The 19,115-nt window shown below is 45.2% G+C and overlaps 1 protein-coding gene across 1 annotated transcript in view; it reads left to right on the top strand.

Annotated features, from left to right (window-relative positions):
- The window catches only part of LOC122932554 (tricarboxylate transport protein, mitochondrial-like), a 39,957-nt gene that overhangs the window by 8,927 nt on the left and 11,915 nt on the right, over positions 1–19,115 (top strand). Inside the window, exon 2 of the mRNA XM_044287039.1 lies at positions 18,056–18,163. Within this exon, the coding sequence (XP_044142974.1) occupies positions 18,056–18,163 (108 nt within the window). The remainder of the gene's footprint in view (positions 1–18,055; positions 18,164–19,115) is intronic.

The following is a 19,115-nucleotide window of genomic DNA, read 5'->3' as shown; positions in this document are numbered from 1 at the left end:
TCTTATATTAAACGTTCAGCTAGCCCTGCTGCCACTGAAAATGTCCACGACTAAGCCAGGGCTTGCCAAATTTCCTTGGAATCTAGGAGCCAGCTAAAAAAGTTAGGAGCCAGGCGGAGCCGCGTCATAAAGCCCCCAGTAGATGCCTTCATAGTGCTCCCCCCCCCCCCACTTCTCCATAGAGCCCCCCCAATAATGCATGCCAGTACATAGGGCCCCCAGTAGATGCCCCCATAGTGCTCCTTCCCCTCTTCTCCATAGTGCCCCACATAATGTGCCAGTATATAGGGCCCCCATAGTGCTTCCCCTGTTCTCCATAGTGCCCCCCCCCATGTTGTGCCAGTATATAGGGCCACCATAGTGCTTCCCCTCTTCTCCATAGTGCTTCCCTTCATAGTGCCCCCCCATGTTGTGCCAGTATATAGGGCCCCTATAGTGCTTCCCTTCATAGTGCCCCCCATATTGTGCCAGTATATAGGGCCCCATAGTGCTTCTCCATAGTGCCCACCCCCCTTCTTGCCACAGTATACTATAAATAACTAGAAAAGGTACAATTTCTGGGGAAATTGTGTGATGTGTTCTTGCCTCCACCAGTAGCTTACAACTGGAGTGGGCGGAGTAACTGGGTGGAGTGTAGACTCCGCCCACTTTTATAAATTTTGACCTTTGTCTCACACTGACCCACCCTGCCGAGTTTGGGTGCTGTGAGAATGACAGCTGTTTAAAGGTTTCTTATTGAAGTCAATAGGGAAAATCTGATTGGTTGTTTGTGGCTCCGCCCACTTTTTAGCATCCCCAAAATGAGATATACATTGGCACAGTCCTCCAGTGACCAACTGTGCCAAGTTTCGGGAACCCTGCCATTAACAGTCTAAGAGCAGCGGCAGTTTGAATTTTTCCCATTTAAACAAATGGCTGAAATTTGATTGGCCGTTGTAGACCCCGCCCACTTTTTAATTTTTTTTGACCCCAGTCACCCAATGACCTACGGTGCCTAGTTTGGGTATTCTGGCTTAAATACTGTGAGAATGACAGCAATTTAAAAGTTTCTCATTGAAGTCAATAGGGAAAATCTGATTGGTGGTTTGTAGCTCCGCCCACTTTTTAATGTCCCCCAAAATGTGACAGAAATTTTCAGGTTGACCCCATGACTAAGTGACCCAAGTTTGGTGACTTTAGTTTAAAATCTGTGCGACTGGGAGCGATTTGAAAATTGTCCCTGTCAAAGTCAATGGGAAAAACATGGATTTTGGGGGCCCTGTCCCAGGGGCCCGGAGGGTGGGATCGGGTAACAAAGCAAAAGCAAGGTACTCGGGTGGGTGCCGACCAAGTCTGCAAAGTCTGGAATTTGTACTCCTAAAAATGTGGGAGGAGTAGCAATTTGAAGTTCTCATTAAAGTCAATGGGGAGATTTTGATTGGTTCTGTATGGCCCCGCCCACTTTTTGGGGTCCCCGAAATGTGCCCAAAATTTTCGGGTTGACTCCATGACTAAGTGACCCAAGTTTGGTGACTTTAGCGTCAAAGCCTGGCGAGTGGGAGCGATTTGAAAATTTACCCTGTCAAAGTCTATGGGAAAAAAGGGGGCTTCCGGGGCTCGCCACGGGGGCCCCGGGGGTGGGATCGCTCCACAAAGTAATAGCAATCCGATCGGGTACAATCTGCACGTTTTGGTAAATTTTTGTCTATGTAGTGTAAAAACTGTGGGAGGAGTTAGGGTGGCAAATTTGGCTATAATAATAATATATATGTGAGATAATAGTATGTGGTCTTGCTATGCAAGAACACATAATAAAAACAATAAACTCATATACTTACCTTTTGCTGCTGTCAGTGATGCGATGCAGGCCTCTTCCGGCCTGTGTCCCGCTCTGTACGGCTCAGGCGGTGCGATGATGTCATCAAACCGGCCGGCCTCTGATAGGCTACAGGCCTAGTGACATCAGAGGAACGGGCAAGGAAGACACCTCTCCCCTGCTCCTCCGCACCATTCATCTGTATTGCTGTCCTGAGGACGGCGATACAGATGAATATGGAGATGAGCGCTTCCACAATGGAGGCACTCATCTCCACTCCTGCTGCCTCCGGACAGAACGGGCCCCCCTCCGGCGCTCCGCACCCATTGCCCGTCCAACTTTGAAAACGGGCTGACAAAGCTGACAAATACCCAAGCGCCAGGACCAAATTCCTGATCGCCATGGCGACCTGGCGCCTGGGATTTGTCGAGCCCTGGGCTAAGCCATAGTTCTGATAGTTTTCACAATATGACCATTTGTTTGCAACATCACGCTGCCCATTGACCTTCATTGAAACTCCACTCTAGCCAGCTCAAATTTGAAGGGCAATTTCTAAACTGCGACTGTGCCTTTCAGAGACACGCTGTGAATCATGTAGGTGAAGTGACCTCTTTACTGCTGGGACTGGGTTCTGCTTTCTATTGCTGTGTCTGTACAGAAGTCTGAGGGGCTCTTGTCTCTATAGGAACAGAGGTGGGCGGGGATGTCATGTGACTCCTCCTCTGAACATGCTTGCTGCAATGCATGCTGGGATATTTACTTTCACTTTACAGCTGCTCCGCCCACACAGCCGGTCTGGGGAAGCTCCTCAGGGGAACATGTCATGGTGAACAGATTAGAAAAATGACATATAGCCAGCACATTTAGCATGATCTAAATACTTCATAGTTTGGGCTATTGTCTGGGGCACTTTGGATTTTTGATACTTAGGGGGGCCAACCCCTTTAAGAGTTTGGAAATACGTTTTATACAGTAGAGAGTATTTGAGGTGTTTCATCGAGCTACATTTACAAAAAGAAATGAGAGCTGTGTGAATATCATCACTCCATCTAAAGGAAAGGGATCTAGAGCTGCAAAGATACGCTGGACTAAACCGGACATTTCATACCCACGCTTCTGGATCCGGAGCCCCACAGCAGCAGGTTTGTGACAGTGAATGTGCCCAGGAGGTACATAGTGATGTGGTGTCACACGCTTAGTCTGCAGAAATGGGGCATGAGCGTTTGCCAGGAAACAGTGGTTGTGAACACCCAATTATCATCAAACAGATGGCACACCTTCACCTCCATTCTACGTCAAGATGCTGAGACCCCCCCCCCCCAAATGCAGTGGTCATGCCTTCATCTGCTAGGCTTGGTAATGCTGCTAATGTTTTTATAAATGTATGTTTTAATGTAACTGTGAAGCACTTTGGGCAACAACATTGCAATTAAATGTGCTATAGAAATAAATAAAAGTTGAAATGCATTTCTCACTCTTTCAAGCTTGCCATGTGCCCTTTTTACATTTGATCAATCAATTGGTTAGTGTAATGTTTACTATCTTTACTCACTCCAAACACTCCACACAGTTACTCTGCCCACTCCATAAAGTTACTCTGCCCAGTCCAACCTTTCCTCAGTTACTCCAGCCACTCCAACCACACAACAGTTACTCCGTCCACTCCAGTTGTAGACTACCGGTGGAGGCAACAACACTTCACACAGTTTCCCCAGAAATTGTAGCTTTTCTGGTTCCTATGTACTTTGGTGTATACATTTGTCAACCTTCAGATACTGTCTTAAAAAACACCCGAGGAAGATGCCCAAGTAGCCACAAAAGCTTGCCATTTTGTCATCATCTTTTCAGTTACCCATTAACCGCTTGCCGCCACGCTAACGCCGAAAGGCGTCATCGCGGCGGCTCTCCCAGGTCACACTAACGCCAATAGGCGTCATCTCGCGAGACGCGAGATTTCCTGTGAACGCGCGCACACAGGAACGGAAGGTAAGCGAGTGGATCTCCAGCATGCCAGCGGCGATCGTTCGCTGGCAGGCTGGAGATCCGAATTTTTTAACCCCTAACAGGTATATTAGACGCTGTTTTCATAACAGCGTCTAATATACCTCCTACCTGGTCCTCTGGTGGTCCCTTTTGTTAGGATCGACCACCAGAGGACTCAGGTAGGTCAGTACAGTCGCACCAAACACCACACTACACTACACCCCCCCCCCGTCACTTATTAACCCCTTATAAACCCCTGATCACCCATGATCACCCCATATAAACTCCCTGATCACCCCCCTGTCATTGATCACCCCCCTGTCAGGCTCCGTTCAGACGTCCGTATGATTTTTACGGATACATGGATCGGATCCGCAAAAAGCATACGGACGTCTGAATGGAGCCTTACAGGGGGGTGATCAATGACAGGCGGGTGATCACCCATATACACTCCCTGATCACCCCCTGTCATTGATCACCCCCCTGTCATTGATCACTCCCCTATAAGGCTCCATTCAGACGTCCGCATGATTTTTACGGATCCATGGATACATGGATCGGATCCGCAAAACACATGCGGACGTCTGAATGGAGCCTTACAGGGGGTGATCAATGACAGGCGGGTGATCACCCATATACACTCCCTGATCACCCCCATGTCATTGATAACCCCCCTGTAAGGCTCCATTCAGACGTCCGCATGCGTTTTGTGGATCCGATCCATGTATCCATGGATCCGTAAAAAATCATGCGGATGTCTGAATGGAGCCTTACAGGGGGGGTGATCAGTGACAGGGGGGTGATCACCCTGATTACCCTGATCACCCCCTGTCATTGATAACCCCCCTGTAAGGCTCCATTCAGACGTCAGCATGCGTTTTGTGGATCCGATCCATGTATCCATGGATCCGTAAAAAATCATGCGGATGTCTGAATGGAGCCTTACAGGGGGGGTGATCAGTGACAGGGGGGTGATCACCCTGATTACCCTGATCACCCCCTGTCATTGATAACCCCCCTGTAAGGCTCCATTCAGACGTCCGCATGCGTTCTGTGGATCCGATACATGTATCCATGGATCCGTAAAAAATCATGCGGATGTCTGAATGGAGCCTTACAGGGGGGGTGATCAATGACAGGGGGGTGATCAGGGAGTCTATATGGGTGATCACCCCCCTGTCATTGATCACCCCCCTGTCATTGATCACCCCCCCCCCCTGGTAAGGCTCCATTCAGACATTTTTTTTGGCACAAGTTAGCGGAAATTTTTTGTTTTTGTTTTTGTTTTTTCTTACTAAGTCTCATATTCTACTAACTTGTGTCAAAAAATAAAATCTCACATGAACTCGCCATACCCCTCACGGAATCCAAATGCGTAAACATTTTTAGACATTTATATTCCAGACTTCTTCTCACTCTTTAGGGCCCCTAAAAAGCCAGGGCAGTATAAATACCCCACATGTGACCCCATTTCGGAAAGAAGACACCCCAAGGTATTCCGTGAGGGGCATATTGAGTCCATGAAAGATTGAAATTTTTGTCCTAAGTTAGCGGAAAGTGAGACTTTGTGAGAAAAAAACAAAAAAAAAATCAATATCCGCTAACTTATGCAAAAAAAAAAAAAAATTCTAGGAACTCGCCATGCCCCTCATTGAATACCTTGGGGTGTCTTCTTTCCAAAGTGGGGTCACATGTGGGGTATTTATACTGCCCTGGCTTTTTAGGGGCCCGAAAGTGTGAGAAGAAGTCTGGGATCCAAATGTCTAAAAATGCCCTCCTAAAAGGAATTTGGGCCCCTTTGCGCATCTAGGCTGCAAAAAAGTGTCACACATGTGGTATCGCCGTACTCAGGAGAAGTTGGGGAATAGGTTTTGGGGTGTCATTTTACATATAACCATGCTGGGTGAGAAAAATATCTTGGTCAAATGCCAACTTTGTATAAAAAAAATGGGAAAAGTTGTCTTTTGCCAAGATATTTCTCTCACCCAGCATGGGTATATGTAAAATGACCCCCCAAAACACATTGCCCAACTTCTCCTGAGTACGGCGATACCAGATGTGTGACACTTTTTTGCAGCCAAGGTGGGCAAAGGGGCACATATTCCAAAGTGCACCTTTCGGATTTCGCAGGCCATTTTTTACACATTTTGATTGCAAGGTACTTCTTACACATTTGGGCCCCTAAATTGCCAGGGCAGTATAACTACGCCACAAGTGACCCCATTTTGGAAAGAAGACACCCCAAGGTATTCCGTGAGGGGCACGGCGAGTTCCTAGAATTTTTTATTTTTTGTCACAAGTTAGCGGAAAATGATGATTTTTCTTTTTTTTTTCTTTTTTCCTTACAAAGTCTCATATTCCACTAACTTGCGACAAAAAATAAAAAATTCTAGGAACTCGCCATGCCCCTCACGGAATACCTTGGGGTGTCTTCTTTCCAAAATGGGGTCACTTGTGGCGTAGTTATACTGCCCTGGCAATTTAGGGGCCCAAATGTGTGAGAAGAACTTTGCAATCAAAATGTGTAAAAAATGCCCTGCAAAATCCGAAAGGTGCACTTTGGAATATGTGCCCCTTTGCCCACCTTGGCAGCAAAAAAGTGTGACACATCTGGTATCGCCGTACTCAGGAGAAGTTGGGGAATGTGTTTTGGGGTGTCATTTTACATATACCCATGCTGGGTGAGAGAAATATCTTGGCAAAAGACAACTTTTCCCATTTTTTTATACAAAGTTGGCATTTGACCAAGATATTTTTCTCACCCAGCATGGGTATATGTAAAATGACACCCCAAAACACATTCCCCAACTTCTCCTGAGTACGGCGATACCAGATGTGTCACACTTTGCTGCCAAGGTGGGCAAAGGGGCACATATTCCAAAGTGCACCTTTTGGATTTCACCGGTCATTTTTTACACATTTTGATTGCAAAGTTCTTCTCACACATTTGGGCCCCTAAATTGCCAGGGCAGTATAACTACCCCACAAGTGACCCCATTTTGGAAAGAAGACACCCCAAGGTATTCCGTGAGGGTCATGGCGAGTTCCTAGAATTTTTTATTTTTTGTCGCAAGTTAGTGGAATATGAGACTTTGTAAGAAAAAATAAAAAAAATAAAATCATCATCATTTTCCGCTAACTTGTGACAAAAAATAAAAAGTTCTATGAACTCACTATGCCCATCAGCGAATACCTTAGGGTGCCTACTTTCCGAAATGGGGTAATTTGTGGGGGTTTTCTACTGTTTGGGCATTGTAGAACCTCAGGAAACATGACAGGTGCTCAGAAAGTCAGAGCTGTTTCAAAAAGCGGAAATTCACATTTTTGTACCATAGTTTGTAAATGCTATAACTTTTACCCAAACCATTTTTTTTTTGCCCAAACATTTTTTTTTTATCAAAGACATGTAGAACAATAAATTTGGCGAAAAATGTATATATGGATGTCGTTTTTTTTGCAAAATTTTACAGCTGAAAGTGAAAAAATGTCATTTTTTTGCAAAAAAATCGTTAAATTTCGATTAACAAAAAAAGTAAAAATGTCAGCGGCAATGAAATACCACCAAATGAAAGCTCTATTAGTGAGAAGAAAAGGAGGTAAAATTCATTTGGGTGGTAAGTTGCATGACCGAGCAATAAACCGCTAAAGTTGTGGAGTGCCGATTTGTAAAAAAGGGCCTGGTCACTAGGGGGGTATAAACCTGTGGTCCTTAAGTGGTTAAAAGGTGTCAACCACTAAGGGATCTCAATCTTTTTTTTATCTTGTATTTACTGGCTAACACAGTATAAATATATATTTTTTTACTTTATATGTATGTGATACAGTCAGGACATGGCACAGAAGACTTTTTATACAGGGAGTGGGGGGACAAGGGGCCCACCGGGTGATTCACCTGCTCCCCTAATGGGCCACTCCAAGCCTGCCTGCAATAAATTGGCCAATCAGACTGACCACATTAAAAGCCCAACTTGGCCATCAAACATCAGCTCAAATGATCAAGTCCTATGAGCATGTGCGGCCTTCTCAGTGAGCAGGACAAAGAAATAAGATAAAAACAAACAGCAGGTGGTGCTATACAGATACATTTTATTGAGTAATTCTGTGGTTATGCAAAATTTTTAATCATGCGCAAATACAAAAGTATTCGGATCCAGGTGCTGGTTTGAAAAATGTAGACTATTTTTCTTGGGACAATACCAAGTATCTGGGCACTCCTGCACTCAGGTTGTTGGCTGTTATTTTCGCAGATGAAACAAAACGTATGCAAAAACCTCATGCCTCATTCACACGGCCGTGTCTGTGATGAAACCCGTGATAAGATGATCGGTGATTTATCCGTGAAGATCCATGTTTGGTCCGTGTTTCATAGACGCTGTACAGCTGGAAATTAATTTTGATAGCGTCTCTTTCTAATGGTCCGTGAAACACTGATAACATCCGTGTTTTTCACGGACCCATAGACTTCAATGGGCGTGATGAATCCGGGTACATGGACAAAATAGAACATGCTTCTGTGCTAAATCCATGGACCCACGGACCGTGCTAAAACACTGTGTGAGTACACATTACAATGAATAGGTACGTATGCTGTCGGTGGAGAACACGTACGGCACACGTCTGTAATTCACGGACATGTGAATGAGGCATTAAAAAGAAAAGATAATTACAAAGCTGAACTGGTTTTCATCAGGCCTATTTCCTTATAGTGACTGCGGTATCACAGCATGCGTGCATCTGAAATGTATTAAACTGGTGTAAAGTAGAACTGGCTTAGTTGCCCATAGCAACCAATCCGATTCCACCTTTCATTTTGCATTGCTGCACAGTTTTGTGGTACAATCATGTGGTAATTGGCTTCCACAGGTAAGTGGGCATTGCAGTTGGGCTGTACACCTAGGTGGAGTTCACGTCTCTGTTTAATTTTCCGTTCTTTTGATCCATCAGAAGAACCGAAAATAAAACCAGATCCTTTAATAAAACAGATCCTGGGGAAAAGTACTCAGTTGGAAATGGCTCAACTGGATGCATTAGGCTCCATTCACATGACCGTATTCTTGGTCCGCATCTGATCCACATTTTTTGCAGATCGCACACGGACCCATCAATTTATATGGGTCCGCAAAAAACAAACAAAAAAAACGGACAGTACGTCATGTGCTGTCTGCATCCGTATTTCTGTTCCACAGACCAGCAAAAAAGATAGAACATGGCCTATTGTCTGTTTTTTCGGACAAGGATAGTCACTGTTAAAATGGATGCACAAAAACTGATGCAACACTGACGTCGGACACGGATGTTTTTTTTTCTTCTGGCGGATCAGAAGAACAGAAAATAAAACTGAGATGTGAACGCCCCCTAATTGGGTTTCCCAGGACAAACACATATCCCCCGTCTCCTGCAGTCCCAAAGAGTTGAGCAGAGTGGCAGTAGACATGCCTGATCGCCGCGTATGTCAAACATAGGAACACTGGTGCCCCCTATTTTCATGAACAGCAAGAGGTCTGACCTCTAGGGATAGGGAATAAGGGAGTCATTTATGTAGAATCACATTTTAGATGCCGGTCTTAATAAAGCCCCATCGCTGGAGGTGGATCTGCCAAAGTTATAAAGAGGCGCAGGCTGGTTTGGGGTGGTGCAACCGCCTTCAAATCTTAGGGTAAGTGCACATGTAGCAGAATTGGCGCAGATTTTTATTCTTTCTGTGGGTTTGCGCACAGATTACAGGACCACCCATTTGGTTCAGATTTGAACAGTTTTCCATACAGAGCGGAATTTTAAATTTGCACCTCAATTTCTGTTGGGTATTTTCACGCAGTGGATTTTGTTGCAAACCTGTGATACATTTTACCACCCACCCTTAGGCCTCATGCACACGGACGTTGTCCGTGTCCGTTTTTTCTTCCGTGGGTCTTCCTTGATGTTTGGAGAATCTACGGACATGAAGGAAAAAGTTGTTTTGGTGTCCGCCTGGCCGTGCGGAGCCAAACGGATCCGTCCTGGCTTACAATGCAAGTCAATGGGGACGGATCCGTTTGACGTAGACACAATATGGTGCAATTGCAAACAGATCCTTCCCCCATTGACTTTCAATGTAAAATCAGGAGTCCCTATTATACCATCGGATCGGAGTTTTCTCCAATCCGATGGTATATTTTAACTTGAAGCATCCCCATCACCATGGGAACGCCTCTGTTAGTATATACCATCGGATTTGAGTTAGATCGTGAAACTCAGATCCAGCAGTATATTCTAACACAGAGGCGTTCTCATAGTGATGGGGACGCTTCAAGTTAGAATATACTACAAACTGTGTACATGACTGCCCCCTGCTGCCTGGCAGCACCCGATCTCTTACAGGGGGCTGTGATCCGCACAATTAACCCCTCAGGTGCCGCACAGTCATGTACACAGTTTGGCATGTCCGAAAACAACAAAGCAAGTGGGAAAATAGCCGTACATTCCCCATGTGACTGTGATGCTCAGTGGGGAAAAAAAAATTATATAGATTTTTTTTTATTTTTAAAACGGCATTGCCAGGCAACAAAAGGGCGAATTAATTGAATTAGTTAGATTTATTGCGCAGTCCTAGTTGGTTCTATAGTGGAAAGTTAAAGACTCAAGTTAAAAAAACACAACGTAAAAACAGTCCTTCCCGTGTTACCCTTCCCTGACCTGGTCTGTCTTATTGCAACCCAGATATTGTAGGGTGGGGGGTCCTGTATATTCCTAGGGGCCTTTTAGTTTTTTTCAGCCCTCAGATCAGATCAGTCTCTAGGACCGGTCAACATACTGCAGCTAGAATCTTCCCCGCTGCTCTGTGGTAACCTACCCCTCCTCCATTAGGTTCCTACCCGAAATAGAGGGGATTAGTGGGAACTTGACAACTGTTGTCTGCCAAGTTTTTACACGCCTGCTTGTTTCAGGAGCTTGTGGAAAGTCTTACGTAATGAAAAATATTATAAATGGGGCTGGCAACCTGTGTGTGTGTGTGTTTGTTTTATTTATTTTTTCTTCTTCTGGACCCTTTACCCAAAAATCATGGACAGACGCACTGTTTACAGGCAAACTGGAAGCCAAAAATGAATGCTAAAGAATAGTAATAATGTAAGTGTATAGCACAGAAAAACTGGTATGAATACATTGGCTGAAACGTAAAATAATGGTAATCCCAATACCTGAAGTCTGCAGAAGAGCCTCCAGCTCCAGAAGCTTTATGTATTCTGACTGTGCACTGCTACAAGTCCTCCAAATCCACATTTAGAGACTGTAGTTATGGGCAGTAAAGTACTTTCTTCACTGAGCTCCTCTGCTAACCGCCAGTGCGCTGGTCTATGCAGATCAGCCGGACGGCAATCCGGTGGTCTGACTTGCCTTCCAGTCAGGAGGCTCAGATAGCAGACCATTGAGAGGACCGATGTTATGGCCAATAAAAGACCAAATTTGGCCGGGGCAGTGTTAAAAAGAGACAAACCTTACCTGTAAAATGTCCCACGCCTAGAGTGCACCGTCCCAATCGTTCACTGTTCCCATGACTGCTGTAGCCGCACAGTGGCCTCAGCAGTGTCATGCTGTTTATACACACGTGACTGTTGAGGTCAGGGATTGACTGTAGGAGTTACAGGACCGATGAATGCGACGCCATCTGTACAGGCCCAGTGGGATTAGAGCGTTGGCGTAGGACTGGCAGCAGATTTGCACCTATGACACCAGCTGACCTGTTACATGTGCGCTTGGCAGCTGAAGGTATCTGTGTTGGTCCCATGTTCATATGTGCCCGCATTGCTGAGAAAAATGATGTTTTAATATATGCAAATGAGCCTCTAGGAGCAACGGGGGCGTTACCATTACACCTAGAGGCTCAGCTCTCTCTGCAACTGCTGTGTCCAAAAGTGCAGAGGGCGCAGCCTATTTTCTCTGTGTCCTTTATTTTCAGACTGACTTTTTCTTGCCTGCCTGGTTGTGGGGTTGCAAGTTCATAGCTCAGTGGGAATTACCTTTCTCCCAGACGGGGCACCAGTTTTATGCTGCCCCGTCTGAGCGCACCATAAACTCGTGAAAGATAAAACCCTGAGCAAAATGCAGGGTCACTTTCCTGAACTGACCCATCTGTTTTTGCGAGCCGATCCACCATTCAAACATACTGCAAAAAATAAAGCCCTAGAGTTCATTTTTCACACAGGTATTTTTTCAAATGAGTTTTTAAACTTATTGAGAACTGAGCCAGTTTTGTACTCAAAGTGGCAACCTGTTTCAGAATGTGGCCTCCAGAAAGATCAGCTGATCACCCCTGGCCCAGTCAGTATCTAGACTCTAAGGCTAGGTCTACACGACGACATTTGTCGCGCGACAAAAAGTTGAGCGACAGATAGGGCGCAACAGTTGTCGCGCGACATTTTGTTGCACTAATGTCGCGTGACAATTTTTATAATGGCAGTCTATGGTGTCGCACTGCAACATGCGACATGTTGCGACTGCGACGCGACAGTCGCAGAAAAATCCATCTTGAATGGATTTTCTGCGACTGTCGCGTCGCAGTCGCAGCATGTCGCATGTTGCAGTGCGACACCATAGACTGCCATTATAAAAATTGTCGCGCGACATTGGTGCAACAAAATGTCGCGCGACAAATGTCGTCGTGTAGACCTAGCCTAACTCTCTATCCCCTCAGCGCACCTCAGCTGCTCCACACATGGTATCAAACAGGATGGGTATTGGTAATCAGCAGGACTAATGCTACCAGGCAGCATGCCTGATTTAATAGGGTTGATCCAGCTGACAGGTGCTCTTTAATAATTCATGTATTTATTTATTTTTAAAGGTTTATTGTACGCTATATAGTTTTTATTTTGTTGCACTTTTTCACAATGGTAAATTTAGCTTATTTTGTTTTAGTACTATTAGGGGGTTAAATGATAAGCAGTCTTTTAGTATGACCACCTATTCCAGCAACTGGTGTAAAATAGGCACGTAACAACAGTTTGCGATTCGGGGTAGCTAAGTGGAGTAACGCGGTTCCAGGCCTGGTGATCAGTTAATGTATCTTTATTAAAGGGGTTGTCCAGGCTTTTAATATTGATGACTTCTGTTTTCAAGTTTGGTGTACAAGGTTCGGGTTATCTAAGAATTCTGTTATGGCTTCTGCTACCATGGCCCATAAGTTATGGTCCGTGGTAGTGGAATCCATAAAGGAGTTCTTAGATAACCCGAACCTTGTATGCCGAACTTGGAAACGGAAGTTCGCTCAACACTATTGATGACCTATCCTCAGGATAGGTCATCAATATCAGATCGGCGGGGGTCTGACACCCAGCACCCCCGGCAATCGGCTGTACTAGGAGACGGCGCGCACAGTGCGCAAATGGCATCTCCCATCTTTCTGCTCACTGCTGGGATCTATGACAAAGCAGCAACAGCAGGAAGAGAGACTGTACATGCGCACTGTGTGCCGTCTCCACATACCCAGCACCCCCGCCAATCAGCTGTATCAAACCCCCCCCCCCCGATCTGATATTGATGACCTGTCCTGAGGATAGGTCATCAATATTAAAAGTCCGGAGAACCCCTTTGACCGTGTGCATTCCGCATTTTGTGGAAGGGAATGGCCGGACCTTTATACACTGAACAAAAATATAAATGCTGCACTTTCGGTTTTGCTCCCATTTTGCATGAGCTGAACTCAAATATCTGAAACATTTTCTACATAAACAAAAGACCCATTACTCTCAAATATTGTTCACAAATCTGTCTAAGGCTCCATTCACACGTCCGTGGTGTGTTGCGGATCCGCAACACACCCGCCCGGCACCCCTATTGAAATAGCTATTCTTGTCCGCAGCTGCGGACAAGAATAGGATATGTTCTATCTTTTGCGGAGCTGCGGACCCGAAGATCGGGGCCCCGCTCCGCAAATGCGGATGCGGACAGCACACTGTGTGCTGTCCGCATCCATTCCGTCCCCTTAGAGAATGAATGGGTCCGCACCCGTTCCGCAAAATTGCGGAACGGATGCGGACGTGTGAATGGAGCCTAAATCTGTGTTAGTGAGCACTTCTCCTTTGCCGAGATAATCCATCCCACCTCACAGGTGTGGCATATCAGCAGGAATATTGCACAGGTGTGCCTTAGACTGCCCACGATAAAAGTCCACTCTGAAATGTGCAGTTTGATCACACAGCACAATGCCACAGATGTTGTAACACTTGAGAGAGAGTGCAATTGGCATGCTGACTGCAGGAATGTCTACCAGAGCTGTTGCCTGTGCAATGAATGTTCATTTTTCTACCATAAGCCGTCTCCAAAGGCGTTTCAGAGAATTAGGCATTACATCCAACCGGCCTCACAACCGCAGAACAGGTGTAACAACACCAGCCCAGCACCTCCACATCCAGCATATTCACCTCCATGATCATCTGAGACCAGCCACCCGGACAGCTGCAGCAACAATCGGTTTGCATAACCAAAGAATTTCTGCACAAATTATCAGAAACCGTCTCGCGGAAGCTCATCTGCATGCTCGTCATCCTCATCGGGGTCTGAACCTGACTGCAGTTCGTTGTCGTAACAGACTTGAGTGGGCAAATGCTCACATTCGATGGCGTCTGGCACATTGGAGAGGCGTTTTGTTCACGGATGAGTCCCGTTTTTCACTGTTCAGGGCAGATGGCAGGCAGCGTGTGTGTCGCGTCGTGTGGGTGAGCGGTTTGCTGATTTCAACGTTGCTGCAGCATACTTACCAGACATGTCACCCATTGAGGATGGTTGGGATGCTCTGGATCGGCGTATATGACAGCGTGTTCTAGTTCCTGCCAATATTCTGCAACTTCACACAGCTATTGAAGAGGAGTGGACCAACATTCCACAGGCCACAGTCAACAACCTGATCAACTCTATGCGACGGAGATGTGAGGCAAATGGTGGCCACACCAGAAAATGACTGGTTTTCTAAACCCCCCCTTCCCAGCAAAGCAAAACTGTGCACATTTCAGAGTGGTCTTTTATTGTGGGCAGTCTAAGGCACACCTGTGCAATATTCCTGCTGTATAATCAGCACCTTGATACGCCACACCTGTGAGGTGGGATGGATTATCTCGGCAAATTATCTCGGTCTTTTGTGTATGTAGAAAATGTTTCAGATCTTTGAGTTCAGCTCATGCAAAATGGGAGCAAAACCGAAAGTGTTGCGTTTATATTTTTGTTCAGTGTAGAACAGTCCTATCCTTGTCCGTAATGTGGACAATAAGAATTATTTTTTTGTGGAACGGCCATGCGAACATACGGTCATGGAATGCACACGGAGTCCCTTCTGTTTTTTTGCGGCCCCATTGAAGATAATGGTTCCGCATATGGGTGCAAAAAAAAATTGAACAGACACTGGGAAAAAAACGGTTTGTGTGCATGAGCCCCAAAGCTACATGTTTCAGAGGAGAATGCAGGTAATGCAGCTCATCCTTCCGGCGGGGCAGGGGATATCAATGCTTTGATAAATGATCCCCATTGTATTTTGTGCCCCACATATACAGTACATATATGTCAGACTGCAGGAAGGGGACCCTTCCAGCAATGTACAGGTATGTGATTTCACAGGAAGGGGAAAAAAAATAAAAAATTCTGGAAAACCTCTTTAAATAAAAGGATAGAAAGATAAAATGAGACTGTGACATGTGCCTCAGAAGCCAGAGCTGTACAGACACGGCAGGAAATGATTGATGGAAATATTGCCGGCTAATCCGTCATACTTCTGGGTTTCGTCCCGTTTCCATCATTTTTTTTTTTCTGTCTATCTGAAGGTTGTCATTTTATTTCATGGATAACGAGCGCTCTGCGTGATCCTTCCATAATTCACTTCCCGCCTGCGCTGTGCTGGCAGGCCGCCATAACAAATGCTGTTTTAGTTCTTACTGTAAATAAATATCGGCTGCCGTATCTGGTCAGATTCTCTCTGCTGCCTTGAGGCCTCATGCACACGACCGTTGTTCTGGTCCGCATCAGAGCTGCAGTTTTTGCGGCTTGGATGCGGACCTATTCACTTCAGTTGGACTGCAAAAGATGCGGACAGCACTCCGTGTGCTGCCCACATCCGTTGCTCCGTTCCGTGGTCCGCAAAAAAAATATAACCTGTCCTATTCTTGTCTGTTTTGCGGACAAGAATAGGCAGTTATATTAATGGCTGTCTGCACCGTTCCACAAATTGCAGAACGCACACGGACACCATCCGTGTTTTGCAGATCCGCAATTTGCGGACTGCAAAACACACCGGTCGTGTGCATGAGGCCTAATGCTGAAGACATCAGCCTTGAGAGATGTGAAAAACAATTTTTTTTATTTTCTGGGACAAAATCGTGTTCATTAGAATGAAGTCACTTAGACGATATTGACTGGGTATCAATTTAGGTTTCCAGCTTCGCCTGTCATTGATTATTGTGCTGCTTCTAGATGTACGATCGTGTAAGATTAAATTCAGTTCATTATAGATTCCATTAGGAAATTGGATATGGGTAATTTATACTGGTTTTCCTGCAGTGTCCTTGACTGCAGTATAGTCCACCTCTCTACTGGGGCTCGCACTGGTTCCTGTCCCATCATGTGTCGTCTTCTAGGAAGCAAATTAAAAAAAGTATTCCACTAAAAATATGTATCGCCTATTCAAAGTATTGTATCGGGGGAAGGGGGGGATTTGCACAGAAATTATGCACAGCGTGATGAGTGCTGCCAGTTTCAGAGCTGTACAAAATGTCAGTACATGCAATGTTCTCCTAAGGGGTCATGCACACGACCGTTGTTGTTTTGCGGTCCGTTTTTCGCGGATCTGTTCCGTATCCGAGGTTTTTTTTCCTTTGATTTAAGTCCTCTTCTGTTCCGTTATTCCACAAAACACATCCGTTTGGTTTCCGTATGCGATCCGTTTTTTGGCGGATCGGAAACAGTAACATATTAATCACCAAACACATGAGCAATATGGGCTGGGCATAGCATTTATACAGTATGGATCTGCAAAATACGGATGACATATACGGATGTGTTCCGTATTTTTTGTGGATCTATTGACTTGAATGGGGCCTCGGACCGTGATTTGCGGACAATAATAGGACCTGCACTACTTTTTTGCTGAACGGAAATAAGGAAGCTGAATGCAGACAGAGTGCCTTCCGGTGTTTTTGCAGATCCATTGAAGTCAATGGTTCCGCATATGGTCTGCAAAAAAAACGGAACAGAAGTGGAAAGAAAATACGTTCGTGTGCATGAGCCCTAACTCCTAGGCATCTAGGATCCTCTTTCTTGGTATTAGAGTAAGTCCCAGAAATTAAACCAACACTGATCAACTCGTTAAGAGGGTTTTCCAAGATATTTTACGGATGACCTATCCTCTGGTGGGGGTCCGACACCCAGGACCCCCGCTGATCACCTGTTTGAGAAGGCAGTAGCACTGCAGCCTTCTTACTGCTCACCAAGCAGTGCTTGGCTATTTCAATAGGGCTGAGCTGCGCCTAGGCCATGTGACCAATGAACGTGACATCACATGGCCTAGGGAAAGCAGGGTGCTACTGCGAGCTCCCGTGCCTTCTCAAGTATCTGATCGACAGGGATCCTGGGTGTCTGCCCCCCACCAGTCAGCTACTGATAACTTATCCAGATGGGTGATCAGTAAAAATATCTCGGAAAAGCCCTTTAATGACATATCCTCTTAATAATCCATACATTAGTTTTGTGGAACTTTTCTCATCAGAAGTAGTGTGAATATGAAGGTTTATTCTGCCAAATTATGTTATGCACTGAGCCTTTCAGCCTCTCCCCTTTAAGTAACAGCTGTAGTGGTTTCCTGGTTGGGTGCTACAGCTGTCACTCAGAGCAGGGGGAGGGGTTGTGAGGCAGCTCAAAGCAGAAAACACTTCAGTGAAGCTTGCAAGAGAAGAATCTGGCAGAATAAAACATAATATTCACACTACTACTGAGTAAAGCTCCAAAAAAAGTATGTTTTTACTCTTGTACCCAAAAGCATATAGGTTATTTTTTTTAGTAATGATTATAGTATCCTTAAATTCACATTAGTTAACCCCCTTCCCTCATAAAGACATTGTTAAATAAAGGTGTAAATGGTATAAAAAATGCTTGTCTCTTTCGCAATCTATATATGTTATTGTAAATGTAATTGCAGCGCTTCACCCACTGAACTTGTTGGGAAAGAACGCTTCCTTTCCGGTAATCGGCTGCTCCTTGGGCCGTGTAAACCCACCATGAGAAAAGATGTCACTGATACAGAATGTGATTTGTGTCTGACAGGTGGAATCGCAGGAGGCATTGAAATCTGCATCACCTTCCCGACAGAATATGTCAAGACCCAACTTCAACTGGATGAGCGGGCCAATCCTCCTCGGTATCGGGGTATAGGTGAGAATCTATATGCAGACATTTGTGTTTTAAAAGAAAAGAAGACTGTGCCCTGCTCCGTCATTGTAAGAAAGCGAATGCACATGGTTTATATATATACTTGCTACTTTGTGATGGTCACATAAAATCCTAATAAAAGACATTTAAGTTTGTAGGTGTAACGTGAAAAAATTCAAGGAGTTTGAATACTTTTTCAAGGCTGTGTATGTGTGTATATATAGATAGATAGTACAGACCAAACGTTTGGACACACCTTCTCATTCAAAGAGTTTTCTTTATTTTCATGACTATGAAAAGTGTAGATTCACACTGAAGGCATCAAAACTATGAATTAACACATGTGGAATTATATACATAACAAAAAAGTGTGAAACAACTGAAAATATGTCATATTCTAGGTTCCTCAAAGTAGCCACCTTTTGCTTTGATTACTGCTTTGCACACTCTTGGCATTCTCTTGATGAGCTTCAAGAGGTAGTCACCTGAAATGGTCTTCCAACAGTCTTGAAGGAGTTCCCAGAGATGCTTAGCACTTGTTGGCCCTTTTGCCTTCACTCTGCGGTCCAGCTCACCCCAAACCATCTCGATTGGGTTCAGGTCCGGTGACTGTGGAGGCCAGGTCATCTGGTGCTCTCCTTTATGGTCAAATAGCCCTTACACAGCCTGGAGGTGTGTTTGGGGTCATTGTCCTGTTGAAAAATAAATGATGGTCCAACTAAACTGCAAACCGGATGGAATAGCATGCCGCTGCAAGATGCTGTGGTAGCCATGCTGGTTCAGTATGCCTTCAATTTTGAATAAATCCCCAACAGTATCACCAGCAAAGCACCCCCACACCATCACACCTCCTCCTCCATGCTTCACGGTGGGAAAACAGGCATGTAGAGTCCATCCGTTCACCTTTTTTGCGTCGCGCAAAGACACGAAGGTTGGAACCAAAGTTCTCAAATTT

Source organism: Bufo gargarizans, chromosome 3 (genome assembly GCF_014858855.1).
Source record: "Bufo gargarizans isolate SCDJY-AF-19 chromosome 3, ASM1485885v1, whole genome shotgun sequence".
Taxonomy (NCBI): Eukaryota; Metazoa; Chordata; class Amphibia; order Anura; family Bufonidae; genus Bufo; species Bufo gargarizans.
The sequence above is the reverse complement of the archived record's forward strand: the minus strand, read 5'-3'. Positions and strand labels throughout refer to the sequence as shown.